Here is a 15304-nt window from a genome sequence, read left to right on the forward strand (position 1 = left end):
ATATCAAGTCTTAGCGAGTGATCTTCCCAAATGTGCCAAAACGTAACCGCGACTAATTCCGAACGCAAATGTGAGATAGGCAGCCAATGGCAGATAGTTATCGTTTAGTCACAGCTCGGGAACAGTTAGCAGTGCTGCCAGATCGCTTGGTCACGGTGCCGGCGTTACCTCGCGACCTGCACCGATGGGTGGCCAGCCTTTTCAATAAAACCTATGAATCATTTTAAAACTATTACTGGATTGCGGTTTAGATTTTATTTACTTCTTTCTTTATCTACCTTTACGATTTCGATGATCAGGGTTTCTTGACGGAGGTAGATAGGTGAAGTTCAGGACTACTAAGAGGCTACTAGGTACTCCCAACAACTGTTTTATCCACTAGCCTGTTGCCAACAGGTTCTGCTCAGTAACTTATGTTAAGGTTTCCGTATTTGGCACGGTATTAAGTAGGTACTTCCTGTGTCAAACACTTTTCTTTTTAGCCTTGATTTACTTAGAAGGTATATCGAGAACGTAATCGTATTGCGAAATAACATCTTCACGAACATAAGTTAAACATTATCTTCACAAAGCGACCTTCAAAGGAATTATAAGGCAGGGTTTTATAGCATAAAATAAACGACTACATGCAAGAGAATTTCCTCAGCATTTTTCTAGTTATTTAATAAGCCTGAGAGCGGCTTAAAGAGGAAATAAAATAACGTCGCTAGCTATGTGAGAGTAATGAGCTAACTTCAAGTCTTATCAACTCGTAGCTTGATTACAGTTAATTGTGTTAGTTGCATAGTAAAATTAACTGCTCGGAAAATTCACGAATGACAACTTAGAGGTGTTACGAAATTCGTCGATTTGATTCATGCTTGATGAATTGAGGGGTTGATAGATAGATTGTTTCGGAAAGTTCCTGTGTCGCATAGGCCGGGAGCCCACGCCCGAATGCCACCATTGTGGCACCGGCAACGAAGATTCGGCGTTGCATACGTTGGCGGAGTGCCCAGCATGGGCAACGCAGCGCCGTGATTTAACTGCGGTACTGGATGCTGCGGGAAATCTTTCGCTGCCGGCCGTCGTGTCTTGCATGGTCAGCAGCGAAGAAGAGTGGAATGCCGTCGCCTCCTTTTGCGAGGAGGTGATGGTTTTAAAGGAGGCGGCGGAAAGGGTGAGAGAATCTGCTACCTCTCTCCCCACCCGCAGCAGACGTAGGGGGCGTCGCAGGGTGGCTGATCTCCGGCCACCATAGGGCGCGGCCTGCGGACGACAGACTAGGGGCGTCTGTCGTCCGATCAGAAACAGGCCTCGAGACGGTGGCGTTGTGTTGCGCGCGCCTCTCTCAGTGGAGTTACTGTGGCCGCTGGGTGACGGCCACAGAGGGTGACGGGGCCCGCCTTCGAACATCTGGCGGGCCAATACCTGTCGGGGGTGCGGAAGAATGCTTTGGCGATACCCGTGCCCTCGACAACAGGTAATTGGAGGCAACACCAGGTAGGGTTTTTAGCCGGTAAGAGTCCGGCACACCCCTCCACCTGCCCCAGGTGGAGTACAGTCCATGAGGATTTTCCCCCCTGACAAAAAAAAAAAAAAAAAAAAAAAAGGGGTTGATAGAAGCGAAACACCTTCTGAATTACGTAAAAATAATAGTTTATCTAAAAACCAGCAAGTTTTATTAATAGCGGAGGACCGTGGCTCATAATTGTGAGCTGTATATTAATATGAAACGCCGGAGCTACCTACCTACACACGTACGTTATTAATGCACTCGATGTTACATAGTCGTGCGATATCAATTATAGCGGTAATTAGTGGCTGCACAACATAATACCTACTGCTCACACGGATAACTAGAAATGTAATTAAAACCTTCTGTGTACTGGCTGCTTATAATCTCGCGCTAGTTCACTTCCACTGACTTTTAATAATAACTAAATCTTGATGGCCTTAAACAGAATGTCTAAAATTCACCTTACGGTTGTTTCTGTTCTGCTGATATAAACTTGCAGCTCATATTTTCTAGGCGTTGCAACAAATGCCTGGGCACCTAAGTAAGAGCAATTCTGCAGTAATTAAAGTAAACCTGCTCACTTATACTGGTGCGCTCAGTAGTTCACACGGGTCACCCAATACCCGTAGGTAATGAGTTGTAAAATGCATACTAATTGGTCATAAATGATACGATATGCACGGTTTTAATACCTTTTTTTCTTTTGACATTGAAATGTTTTAGATTCTAAAGACACAATAACCTACGTGTGCTTTCGCGGTATAATATAGATTTCCAGAATTCCACATATGTTGTTAATGATGACTTAAACCATATTGTTTTTTTTTCTCGCCCCCCGTAGCGCGATCCACAGTGTTGATAAGATAATGCAACGCACATAACCTAAGTTTAGAACTATTAAGTCTGTACAGAAACGGTCATAAAATAGCAGATATAATAACCTCGGCTCGAGCTGCACCTCCATCTTTGTCAGTATATTCTGTGGTGAATTGTGTGTGATGGCGTGATCTGCGCCGGCGCACATGGCGGCGCATAATGACCGCACATGTGCGCCGCGTTCCCACGCTCGCGCCTCGCGCACCACACGGTCTAACCGACCTGGCGAAAAAGCCTCACTCTCTGTATTTGCTACAAAATACTAATGTATATGCCCTTTCATTCTGGATGGGAGTTCAGTTTAGGCTTATAAGTTGTACGATATAGCAATGAAGCTTTTTAAACACTTTGGCAAATCCAATTCGGATATTTTAAAATATGTCACTAAACTTCAATCAGTTCAACACATAGTCAGCTTACAGAGGCTTTCTTATATATTTTCTTCTCTACCAACAATTTGGTGGTTGAAGCAATGGAGTATACCAGTAAACTGAAGATGATCTGAATACCATTCATAACCTCTAGCATAACGGGGTAGTATTTACTACTCATCAGTCGATCAATATTATGGTGTATCCTCAGCTCTGAGCGTCACGTTTTGTGCCAAATCATACTCAAATGTTTGACGCCGGAAATCATATCGATACGACTCAGCGTCGAGGAAAATCGATAGCCACGGTCTTATGCTATACTAACCTTCTTGTTCTAAATGTGTTCTATTTAAATCTAACCATGCCATGGTTTTTTTCCTCATCAGTCCTGACAACCATCTTGTTCGTAATTTTGACGGTTTTTACCTCCTGACCCCATCCGATATCATGAACAAACGTTTCCTATACCTACACCGATGTAGTATAGTGTCGCTATCAGGCCATGTGCTTACATAAGCCCCTATATGCAGCTAGGCTCATGGTTGCACCTTTGGTGATACGTTATCACGCCCTTATCGGGCAGCGGGTCGTTGACCCCGGGCATGCGGGTGCTCGCGTCTGTGGCACACACAGACACCCGCCAGATGTTGTTGTATCGGTGGCCGATATTCTCACAATAGACAATAACAACAGCATAACTCATACGTTAACTAACACTTGTAAACAAAATGATAAATATAAATCCTTACCACCTATCAGATCGTTTATCAAACAAGATATAATATCTGAATATATCATCATGGGTAGATAACTCGTACATGTTTGTATGTGTTACTTATAGTTTTGGATAAACAAGTACTTTCCTACTTCATCTTCTTTCGTTGAGTTGTAAGATGAAGAGAGATTTACGCATGGATGGAGTATTTATGTCGATGTGCTTCACATGCAACTGTTGGAACATTATGTCATGTAACACACAACAAATAGCATTATTTATTATAGCAGCGAATTCGCTAGCTCTTGACCGTCAAGTGTTCCGCGTCAAACCACATCCGGGATATAATTACATATTTATTCAAGGCGTGCCAAATTGTAATTGAACATTGATCCAATTACACTACACTCTGTGTGTTAATCATTAGTAAACTAGACGAGAAAAATACCTGGAACTGCTAATTACCCTCTAAGCTGATACATATTTCTTGTGATTGGGAACAAGCTGAGTTAGATAAGTAATTGGTTCTTTGAAGCTGAGGCCGATGCAAAGGAGTGAAAAGTCCTTCGGAAGGACCAACCTTGAAAATAGCTGTGTCACTGTTTTACCCAACAACCCTCTGTAATTGAAAAGGATTTTGATTAAATATATGATGAGGGTGCGGTGTACGTGGTGCGGACACTCAATGGGGCCGCGGCGGGCTCATTGAGGGTCCGCGACGTCGCATCAATGAACGGCATTCCTTGCGCGCGCAGACCGGCTAAACACGGCCGCCCCCTATATGGCGAGACGTGGAATGAAAACTCGACGCATTACACTTTTTATCGGGCAGCGTACCAAGTAATAAGAAGTGTTGCGATTCAAACGTGCTTCTTGTTCGGAGAGATCGACTCAGCGCGCCCTATACGGCACACAACATTTGTGAATCGCATACTTCTGCTTACAGGAAGTTGCTTCGTTATGGAATATTTTTCAATTTTGCTGGATTCTACGAGATTTATACTGATGATAGAGTAGTTTCTAAGGCTGTGTTCTACGAATGGCGATATTTACTTAAAACTAATAATAAAAATTGTAATACACATAATTCGGTAGCGATCAGTAGTAGAACCATTATTTTTACCCGACTGCCAAAGAAGGAGGGTAATGTTTTTCGAGTGTATGTAAGTATGTATGTATGTCTGTTCCTTTGTGACCTCCTGTAGCCTAAACGGCTTGATGGATTTTGATGTATGAGGTATCGTTAGATTTGTCTTGATTACGGGAGTGTCATAGGATACATTTTATCCTAAAAGTCCCACGGGATATTTTTTCTAAATTTCCCTTTAAAAAAATATGTATGCGGTATCATTAGATTCATTTCAATCACGGGAGTAATAATTAATATAGGATACGTTTTTTCTCAAAATTCCCACGGGAACATGTTAATTCTGCGTCAACGCAAAGCAACTCATGCGTTAGCAAGCAAAAAGATAGGGCGTGGCCTGGCATGCGGCGCGCGGCGCGGTGCGGAGGGGGATATGCTCGAGTATACAGCCCGAATGCGGGCACACGCATAAGGGCACACGTCGTTGACGGTCTTCAGCAGTAATGACTCACCTAATTCTTTTTCTTCTTCACTACCAACAGTCCAGATTGGCGGTAAATTTATGTTGCGGAGTAACATCACTCGTAATCTAAAGCCAAATGTCGTCGAAATAATTTAAAATGGTACTTACATATACATAGTCTTCTACATCTACAACATTTTCGTTAAATAAAAACAGCTAAAAAGTTATAAATAAAAGAATTATTATTAAAAAAACAAAATACCCGACTGCACACTAAAAAAAGAGTAAAACAAGCCCCACAATAATATTTAATTTATAAATATTGATGGAAAGCATCGCAGGCGGGGACTACCTTGACCGCCACCAACGAAAATTCTGCTAAATGGTGCACAACCGAAATGACTATAAATAAGCCTCTGTTGGTCCCCGCCTGCGATGCTTTCCATCAATATTTATAAATTAAATATTATTGTGGGGCTTGTTTTACTCTTTTTTTAGTGTGCAGTCGGGTATTTTTTGCTTATCCATGATGCAGTCATGACATTTGGACTTTAAAAGAGACCTTCGAGTTTATTTCTGTGTTCTTCTCAAGTTTTTGATGAATAAAATTTGATGTTTAACAGCATTGTATTTAATCGGTTCGCAAATAAATATCATTTATCCTTTCAGTTCCAAGTCTTATTTAATTTCAAAGATGTTGTATATTGAGAAGATTCTTGAGTAGTTCTACCGCTTTAATCCCCATACGTCAGAAACGTAGGTAGCATAGGTGATATGTAGGTTTCAGACGTTTTTCATGCATATTTATCCCGCGTCAGATGTATAACCATAGCGAGTACAGGCGTGAGGCCGCTGTCTGTCCGCAGCTGAAGGTGGGCGGCGGCGTGCGCTCGTGGCGCGCGGTGGGCGGCGCGCACGGCGGCGAGCTGTCCGTCTTCTGCTGGTGATGCGCCGACACAGGTACGGACACACGCACGGCGGCGAGCTGTCCGTCTTCTGCTGGTGATGCGCCGACACAGGTACGGACACACGCACGGCGGCGAGCTGTCCGTCTTCTGCTGGTGATGCGCCGACACAGGTACGGACACACGCACGGCGGCGAGCTGTCCGTCTTCTGCTGGTGATTCGCCGACACAGGTACGGACACACGCACGGCGGCGAGCTGTCCGTCTTCTGCTGGTGATGCGCCGACACAGGTACGGACACACGCACGGCGGCGAGCTGTCCGTCTTCTGCTGGTGATGCGCCGACACAGGTACGGACACACGCACGGCGGCGAGCTGTCCGTCTTCTGCTGGTGATGCGCCGACACAGGTACGGACACCCGCACGGCGGCGAGCTGTCCGTCTTCTGCTGGTGATGCGCCGACACAGGTACGGACACACGCACGGCGGCGAGCTGTCCGTCTTCTGCTGGTGATGCGCCGACACAGGTACGGACACACGCACGGCGGCGAGCTGTCCGTCTTCTGCTGGTGATGCGCCGACACAGGTACGGACACACGCACGGCGGCGAGCTGTCCGTCTTCTGCTGGTGATGCGCCGACACAGGTACGGACACACGCACGGCGGCGAGCTGTCCGTCTTCTGCTGGTGATGCGCCGACACAGGTACGGACACACGCACGGCGGCGAGCTGTCCGTCTTCTGCTGGTGATGCGCCGACACAGGTACGGACACACGCACGGCGGCGAGCTGTCCGTCTTCTGCTGGTGATGCGCCGACACAGGTACGGACACACGCACGGCGGCGAGCTGTCCGTCTACTGCTGGAGATGCGCCGACACAGGTACGGACACACGCACGGCGGCGAGATGTCCGTCTTCTGCTGGTGATGCGCCGACACAGGTACGGACACACGCACGGCGGCGAGCTGTCCGTCTTCTGCTGGTGATGCGCCGACACAGGTACGGACACACGCACGGCGGCGAGCTGTCCGTCTTCTGCTGGTGATGCGCCGACACAGGTACGGACACACGCACGGCGGCGAGCTGTCCGTCTTCTGCTGGTGATGCGCCGACACAGGTACGGACACACGCACGGCGGCGAGCTGTCCGTCTTCTGCTGGTGATGCGCCGACACAGGTACGGACACACGCACGGCGGCGAGCTGTCCGTCTTCTGCTGGTGATGCGCCGACACAGGTACGGACACACGCACGGCGGCGAGCTGTCCGTCTTCTGCTGGTGATGCGCCGACACAGGTACGGACACACGCACGGCGGCGAGCTGTCCGTCTTCTGCTGGTGATGCGCCGACACAGGTACGGACACACGCACGGCGGCGAGCTGTCCGTCTTCTGCTGGTGATGAGCCGACACAGGTACGGACACACGCACGGCGGCGAGCTGTCCGTCTTCTGCTGGTGATGCGCCGACACAGGAACGGACACACGCACGGCGGCGAGCTGTCCGTCTTCTGCTGGTGATGCGCCGACACAGGTACGGACACACGCACGGCGGCGAGCTGTCCGTCTTCTGCTGGTGATGCGCCGACACAGGTACGGACACACGCACGGCGGCGAGCTGTCCGTCGTCTGCTGGTGATGCGCCGACACAGGTACGGACACACGCACGGCGGCGAGCGGTCCGTCTTCTGCTGGTGATGCGCCGACACAGGTACGGACACACGCACGGCGGCGAGCTGTCCGTCTTCTGCTGGTGATGCGCCGACACAGGTACGGACACACGCACGGCGGCGAGCTGTCCGTCTTCTGCTGGTGATGCGCCGACACAGGTACGGACACACGCACGGCGGCGAGCTGTCCGTCTTCTGCTGGTGATGCGCCGACACAGGTACGGACACACGCACGGCGGCGAGCTGTCCGTCTTCTGCTGGTGATGCGCCGACACAGGTACGGACACACGCACGGCGGCGAGCTGTCCGTCTTCTGCTGGTGATGCGCCGACACAGGTACGGACACACGCACGGCGGCGAGCTGTCCGTCTTCTGCTGGTGATGCGCCGACACAGGTACGGACACACGCACGGCGGCGAGCTGTCCGTCTTCTGCTGGTGATGCGCCGACACAGGTACGGACACACGCACGGCGGCGAGCTGTCCGTCTTCTGCTGGTGATGCGCCGACACAGGTACGGACACACGCACGGCGGCGAGCTGTCCGTCTTCTGCTGGTGATGCGCCGACACAGGTACGGACACACGCACGGCGGCGAGCTGTCCGTCTTCTGCTGGTGATGCGCCGACACAGGTACGGACACACGCACGGCGGCGAGCTGTCCGTCTTCTGCTGGTGATGCGCCGACACAGGTACGGACACACGCACGGCGGCGAGCTGTCCGTCTTCTGCTGGTGATGCGCCGACACAGGTACGGACACACGCACGGCGGCGAGCTGTCCGTCTTCTGCTGGTGATGCGCCGACACAGGTACGGACACACGCACGGCGGCGAGCTGTCCGTCTTCTGCTGGTGATGCGCCGACACAGGTACGGACACACGCACGGCGGCGAGCTGTCCGTCTTCTGCTGGTGATGCGCCGACACAGGTACGGACACACGCACGGCGGCGAGCTGTCCGTCTTCTGCTGGTGATGCGCCGACACAGGTACGGACACACGCACGGCGGCGAGCTGTCCGTCTTCTGCTGGTGATGCGCCGACACAGGTACGGACACACGCACGGCGGCGAGCTGTCCGTCTTCTGCTGGTGATGCGCCGACACAGGTACGGACACACGCACGGCGGCGAGCTGTCCGTCTTCTGCTGGTGATGCGCCGACACAGGTACGGACACACGCACGGCGGCGAGCTGTCCGTCTTCTGCTGGTGATGCGCCGACACAGGTACGGACACACGCACGGCGGCGAGCTGTCCGTCTTCTGCTGGTGATGCGCCGACACAGGTACGGACACACGCACGGCGGCGTGCTGTCCGTCTTCTGCTGGTGATGCGCCGACACAGGTACGGACACACGCACGGCGGCGAGCTGTCCGTCTTCTGCTGGTGATGCGCCGACACAGGTACGGACACACGCACGGCGGCGAGCTGTCCGTCTTCTGCTGGTGATGCGCCGACACAGGTACGGACACACGCACGGCGGCGAGCTGTCCGTCTTCTGCTGGTGATGCGCCGACACAGGTACGGACACACGCACGGCGGCGAGCTGTCCGTCTTCTGCTGGTGATGCGCCGACACAGGTACGGACACACGCACGGCGGCGAGCTGTCCGTCTTCTGCTGGTGATGCGCCGACACAGGTACGGACACACGCACGGCGGCGAGCTGTCCGTCTTCTGCTGGTGATGCGCCGACACAGGTACGGACACACGCACGGCGGCGAGCTGTCCGTCTTCTGCTGGTGATGCGCCGACCCAGGTACGGACACACGCACGGCGGCGAGCTGTCCGTCTTCTGCTGGTGATGCGCCGACACAGGTACGGACACACGCACGGCGGCGAGCTGTCCGTCTTCTGCTGGTGATGCGCCGACACAGGTACGGACACACGCACGGCGGCGAGCTGTCCGTCTTCTGCTGGTGATGCGCCGACACAGGTACGGACACACGCACATTTTATATCATCGTTTGTCAACGCCTTTTCACAACTATCTCCGAGTCAGCTTCCAGTCTACGGATACAGCTAAGAACCACATATTTTACATGGTGGGACTGCCTATCTGACCTCCGCGGCCTGAATGGCTTTCGCCACCAACAGTTTTTACACTCTTGCTACAGGTGCTTCAAAAATTTGGGACCTATTATGGGACACACGAGTGTGATGGTCCTAGGAAAATGGATCCCATTGATTGAGAGGTCTAATGCTGACAAGCTTCATACAGCTCAAGAATCCTATGAAATTGATTGGTCAGCAATCTAAAACTCTAAACCTTTTAATTGTAAACAAACCTTCCATAAGTGCTCTTGTTACTTAACCACATAATTTACAGGAATAAAATGAGAAGAAATAGGCCAAAGGACTTACAGAAATAATCTTTGTGTTTTCTAGAGCGTCGGCACTGAGCCGCCCCCGCCGCCCTCGCACCGCCACCCGCTGCCGGCCGCAGCGAGCCGCCGGCAGACTGCTGCGTGCCGCCGGCGGACCGCAGCGTGTCGCCGGCAGACCGCTGCGTACCGCCGGCAGACCGCTGCGTACCGCCGGCAGACCGCAGTGTGCCGCCGGCAGGCCGCGGCCGGGCGGCGGCCGACATCCAGTTCCTCTGTAAATTGCACTCTAATAATGATCAAAGTACAAACTTACGATACTAAGGGGTGTCGCCAGTCGCCACTCGGGCCGGTGATGCAAGCCGACACTGTTTTTCGAAGAATTTACTCGTTTTGAATACTGTGTTTTTATCCATCAGTTTGATACTCGACTAGATTGTCAGAACGCGGGATTTTTAATAAATATTAAGTTAATGATGTCAACGAAACTACAAGTTTATACGAGGCCATCGCTCGGGTCCGTGCCCGAAATTACTTTAATTTGTCTATTGTGATAAAATGGTATTGTAATGATATTTCAATGGACTGATATCGATCGTCGCGTCGTGTCCGCCGAGCAGCACTGTAGTGCACGGTACTGTGGCGGAGTCCGACGCGGCGGTCGTCACTGGAGGTGTGACATTATATAATCGCCTCGAGTTTTTGATCTCGAATTGCGACTGACACGCTGAGCGCGGGCCAGCCCGCAGCTGTGTAAACGCCCCGCATGCGGGCTGCGTCCTCGCCCCGCATGCGGGGAGCTGCGGGCTGACCCGCGCTCACCACACAAAACGTGATTCCTTCGTAGATTAACGTTTATATTTTACCAGTTAAATGTCAATTGCTATGAAGGCTCCTGCGGCCAGTGACCGCACGAGCGCTTCGTACGAGTTGTATCGGTTGTACTCTAGTTGTATACTTATGTTAGTAGTTTTTTAGCGGGGCTAAAATATTCTGTTACTTGTATTGTGTTATAAAACGAAAACGAAAAAAAATGAAACATAATAAAGTTAACGTGGTGCGAGTGGAGTCAGTGAATTTAACGATAAAGACATTTAACAAATTTTCAAATTAATATGATAAAAAGTACTAAGACTTTTTTTTAAATCGCTTGGATAAAGATATTGTATGTACATAGCGTTAAGAGACGTAGTATAAGTGCAGACTTAGATGTAGTAGGTATAACAAATTGTATGCGAGCGTCGCCTGCCGGCCTCGCCCGATCTATTGTTAACGACTTTTTTTAATTGTGTTATTTTTTATTTCTGCTAGTTTCGTTACTGACGTTTCCTTGTTATCGAGCCCAGCCGACTGCGAGCCGGCCGCGTCCAATGTCGATCTCCATGTTTGCGAATCTATCACTAGATATCAATTATACTAATACATTCGACAACGCCACTCGACATACAAATTACATATTTTTACATGATTATTGTCAACATTAATTTGTAGAAATGAATAATTTTAAATTCATTTCAACGATGTGTCGCACTGTAGGTATAGTTTACGCGGGAACAGATGCTGAGCTGTGTCGCCTCTAGCCGACTACGAGAATAGCAGTAATATGTGAATAATGGACATTTTTGTATGGGTTTTCTAGGGGATATATAGCTTATGAGTAGTCAGATAGAGGGGAAAACAGCTCCCGACTACACGTGAATGAAATTGAAACACGAATTTGCAGATTGTCATGTGCTCTATACACATTCAATTGAAAAATGCAAAAAAATTAAGAAAATATTGCAATTTCGTGATTTCATATACATTTTGAACATGTGTACTATAAAATGTATTGATCTATTTATATAAATGTGTGTAATAGCATCAGTAACCGAGGCAGTACGTAGACTATATCGTGCGGCACTCGAGCCGAGCTTGCGGTCAAGTTGTTTGCATCAATCAGTGGTGATATTTTACAAAATAATTTATATTATGTTTTTATATATTAACAAGCGTAATAAAGAGTGAGCAAAAGCACATCTTACATCAATGTTTCATTATTCCCTGTCCCTGGTACAACCCACCGTAGTACAAGAGCTCAGTTAACTACCACGATATCAAGTTGTGCACATGCACTGACAATGCCGCCACACAATGTCAGTATCTATAGAAAAGAAAATTTGATATCAGTTTCGACTATGTTTTAGGCGGTAAGTGGTCTGCATCGGGGCGCGGGTGACACCACGGCCAGCTGCCCCAGAGGCAGGTTATGCTATAACTGTGCTATCAGCAAACTACCGGTTAAAAGCATGTCGGGCCACGGTCACTGTAGGAATCCAATAATCCATGCTACCTATCCCGACCACATTAACTCAGGAAAAACATTAACAGCGAACGCGGAGTAGGTAGCGTACAGCGACATCTCCCGGTAAATTGCATAATTTGAAAAAAAAGAAACTAAATTTAAAAAAAAAATACATTAATTTGTACATACTAGACGGATTATGTACGTGAACTGATTTTAATAATTCTTATTTAAATTATATACGTCGTTTTCAAGACAAGAAAGTTTGAGTGGTTTCCTAGAGAACTATACTTACCTACTTTTACAAGTTCGAAGTACGGCCAATTCAAAAAGTTGCTGTACACATCCAAAGTTCCAAAACTGCTGCACAACTCCATCCATTGTCCATTTTGAGTCCATTTTGAGTATTTGAGCGAATTTTGACATGGACATGTTGACATGGACTCTTGTAGTCAGCTGTACCTATAGAGTTTAGAAACTACTCTCGTTCCAAAATTCTTTGTGGTTCCTGTGTTCAAGCTAGCCCGTCTTTAATCGCGTGACAGATGATACGTATTTTAATATTTTGTATTAGTTACTGCCTCGTTGGTCTAGTGGTCGCAAGTGCGGCTGCTGGGCTCGAGGTCTCTGGTTCGATTCCCGGGTCGGGCCGAAATCGCTTTGTGGGTTTTCTTAAGCTTTCACAAAGCAGCCCGTAGTCTGGAAGTTGGTGATTGATTCACCGGTGCATCGGAGAGCACGTAAATTTCGGCCCTGCGCCTGATCTCTTTCCGGTCGTGTCGGATTGCCGTCCCATCGGGCCATGAGAGTGAAGGAATAGGGAGTGCACTAAAATGTCTTGTACGCCATTATTATATTAGTTTCCGCCCGCGTCGAGTTAGGTTACATCGTGTTTCTCTCTGTCGCTTGTGTCGCTTAAAAATTTCGGGATAAAAATTATCCTACCTATGTATGTTCTTTCTGAAGATCAACTTTACTCTCTGTCGTATTAAAATCAGTTCAGTGGTTTAGTAAGAGACAGTTATTTTTGCATTTATAATAGAATATTATAAGGATGTTCTATAGATTCTACAACAAACGTTTAATTTGAAAGAACCCTTTAAATACGATATCTGACATTGACAACTTATTTAGTGAATATAAATAAATTTTCTGTCAAATTATATAACGCAAATGGATTGAACAATTTTAATAACCCAATAGAATGGATTCTCTCATAGTTTTGCGGAAACCTTTGAGAAGACCGCATGTGGGTCCAAAATTTACTATCCCGAAGAAATCAAAGAAAGTAGCACCAAAGGTAGAGCCCGTTCCTGTGGAGAGCCAGCCGCAGGAGCCGGCCCCGCCCGCGCCGGCGCCCGACGCGCCCGCCGTGTGCTTCGTGCAGCTCTACGCCGAGCTGTGCCGCCGCCGCGCGGGCAGGCGGCGCGCGCGGCGACACAACACGCCGGCGGGCGCGGGGGCTGCAGACGCTGCAGTAGCCGCCGCGCTGTCGGACGCGTCGCTCACCACGCGCGCGCCGCGCCGCGCCCGCGCCGACCTCATGCTGGAGCTAGACTACGCCTCTAGCTTCCTACCTTCTGAATATTCTTAGTAACGCTAACTCTAAGAATCCAATAAGCATACAAAGTACATATTGTGAATATTCAAATTATTACATAAGTTATAATAAATACCTACTTACCTAGAAATAAAGATGGTTTAAGAGTCTAAACTTACATGCGTTTGTATTATGCAAATGACACTGAAAATCAGAACATTAATAAACTGCTACAACCCCCAAGACAACGGTTTACTTACCTCAAGTACACATAGTATTCTAAAGTATGTACAGTGTATTACCAGTATCACACACATCTTTTAAGTTCTCGCTTTTCTTTCTGAAAATCCATGATGAATTAAAGGTAACATTTTTGGGGTAAACATGTACACAGTTCATTTTAGTAGCAGCACCACATATACGCCCGACAATATATACAGTCGTGGTCACATAATTAAAGACACCCCGTAACTCATAGTGAAATATGTAGTTATGGTACTGACCAGTGGCGGATTTACCAATAGGCCAAGTAGGCCAGTGCCTAGGGCGGCAGATTTAGAGGGGCGGCAAATTTTGCTATTTTTTTTACAGATTTTTTTAAATAATTATACGAGTACACAATCCATATATAAATAAACGATTAATAAACGCACTGTAGTATATACTAAGGTTTATGTGATAAATTGAAAAATCGGCTCGCTTCGCTCGCGGTTTCTTCATCATTTCTGCGCTCTTTGAGTCCAAAGTTAAAGCACCGAAGTAGCAAAAACAACTGACGCTCTACGCTGACGATTTCTAAGTTGTTTAGGAGGTGGAGGACTTTTGTGTCCCAAATAATTTCACTTTTGTGTCCCAAAACTCAAAAAATTTCGCGCTCGCTGCGCTCGCAGCTTTTTCACTTTACATTGTTTTTTTTTAACTGGTTTAAGTATTTTTGTGTTCCAAGACTCAACAATTTCGCCTTTCACTTGACAGTTACTATTTTCTAATTTCTTTAGGTATCATTGCGTCCCAAAAATCACAAATTTCGCGCTCGCTACGCTCGTGGCTTCTTCTCTTTGCAGTGGTTTTTTTTTCATACTTGTTTGGGTACCTACTTTTGTGTCCCAAAACTAAAAAATTTCGCGCTCGCTGCGCTCGCGACTTTTTCATTTTACGCCAGTTTTTTTAACTCGTTTTGGTACTTTACTGTTCCCAAACTTAACAATTATATGTTTCATGAAAATCAATTGATCCGTTTAAAAGTTACAGAGGTTTTACGCTTTAAAGTCGCTGTCAAATAAACTTGTTAGGCCAACATTAAACTCTTCGTTACATAGCGGGTTGCAAAAATAATCTACATATTAACTGACAGAAATATCATTAAGTTCACAATCATTAGGGGCGGCAAAAATTGAATGGCCTACTAGCGGCAAATTTGTGAATCCGCCACTGGTACTGACATGAGCTTAACCACGGTATAAAATGTAATGTAATTATTATTAAAACAAACATTACATTGCGTTCTTTAAATTAAGGACAAAAAATATTTACTTTCTTTAATACTTTAGATTTAGCGCTCTATGGGAATTGAACACTAACT

At 47.8% G+C, this 15304-nt stretch overlaps 1 protein-coding gene across 5 annotated transcripts in view; it reads left to right on the forward strand.

The window, feature by feature from the left end:
- LOC124629824 (translation initiation factor IF-2) overlaps positions 1 to 11921 on the forward strand; it is a 61903-nt gene extending 49982 nt beyond the window's left edge. For 3 of the 5 annotated variants that reach the window (XM_047163401.1, XM_047163399.1, XM_047163400.1), the window contains 2 exons: positions 5877 to 5970; positions 9963 to 11921. In XM_047163401.1, the coding sequence (XP_047019357.1) occupies positions 5877 to 5957 (81 nt within the window). In that variant the 3' untranslated portion in view covers positions 5958 to 5970; positions 9963 to 11921. Of the gene's footprint in view, positions 1 to 5876; positions 6030 to 9962 lie in introns of all 5 variants that reach the window. The other 2 variants (XR_006984341.1, XR_006984342.1) reach the window with 1 other exon arrangement.
- Positions 11922 to 15304: the final 3383 nt, after the last annotated feature.

Source organism: Helicoverpa zea, chromosome 4 (genome assembly GCF_022581195.2).
Source record: "Helicoverpa zea isolate HzStark_Cry1AcR chromosome 4, ilHelZeax1.1, whole genome shotgun sequence".
Taxonomy (NCBI): domain Eukaryota; kingdom Metazoa; phylum Arthropoda; class Insecta; order Lepidoptera; family Noctuidae; genus Helicoverpa; species Helicoverpa zea.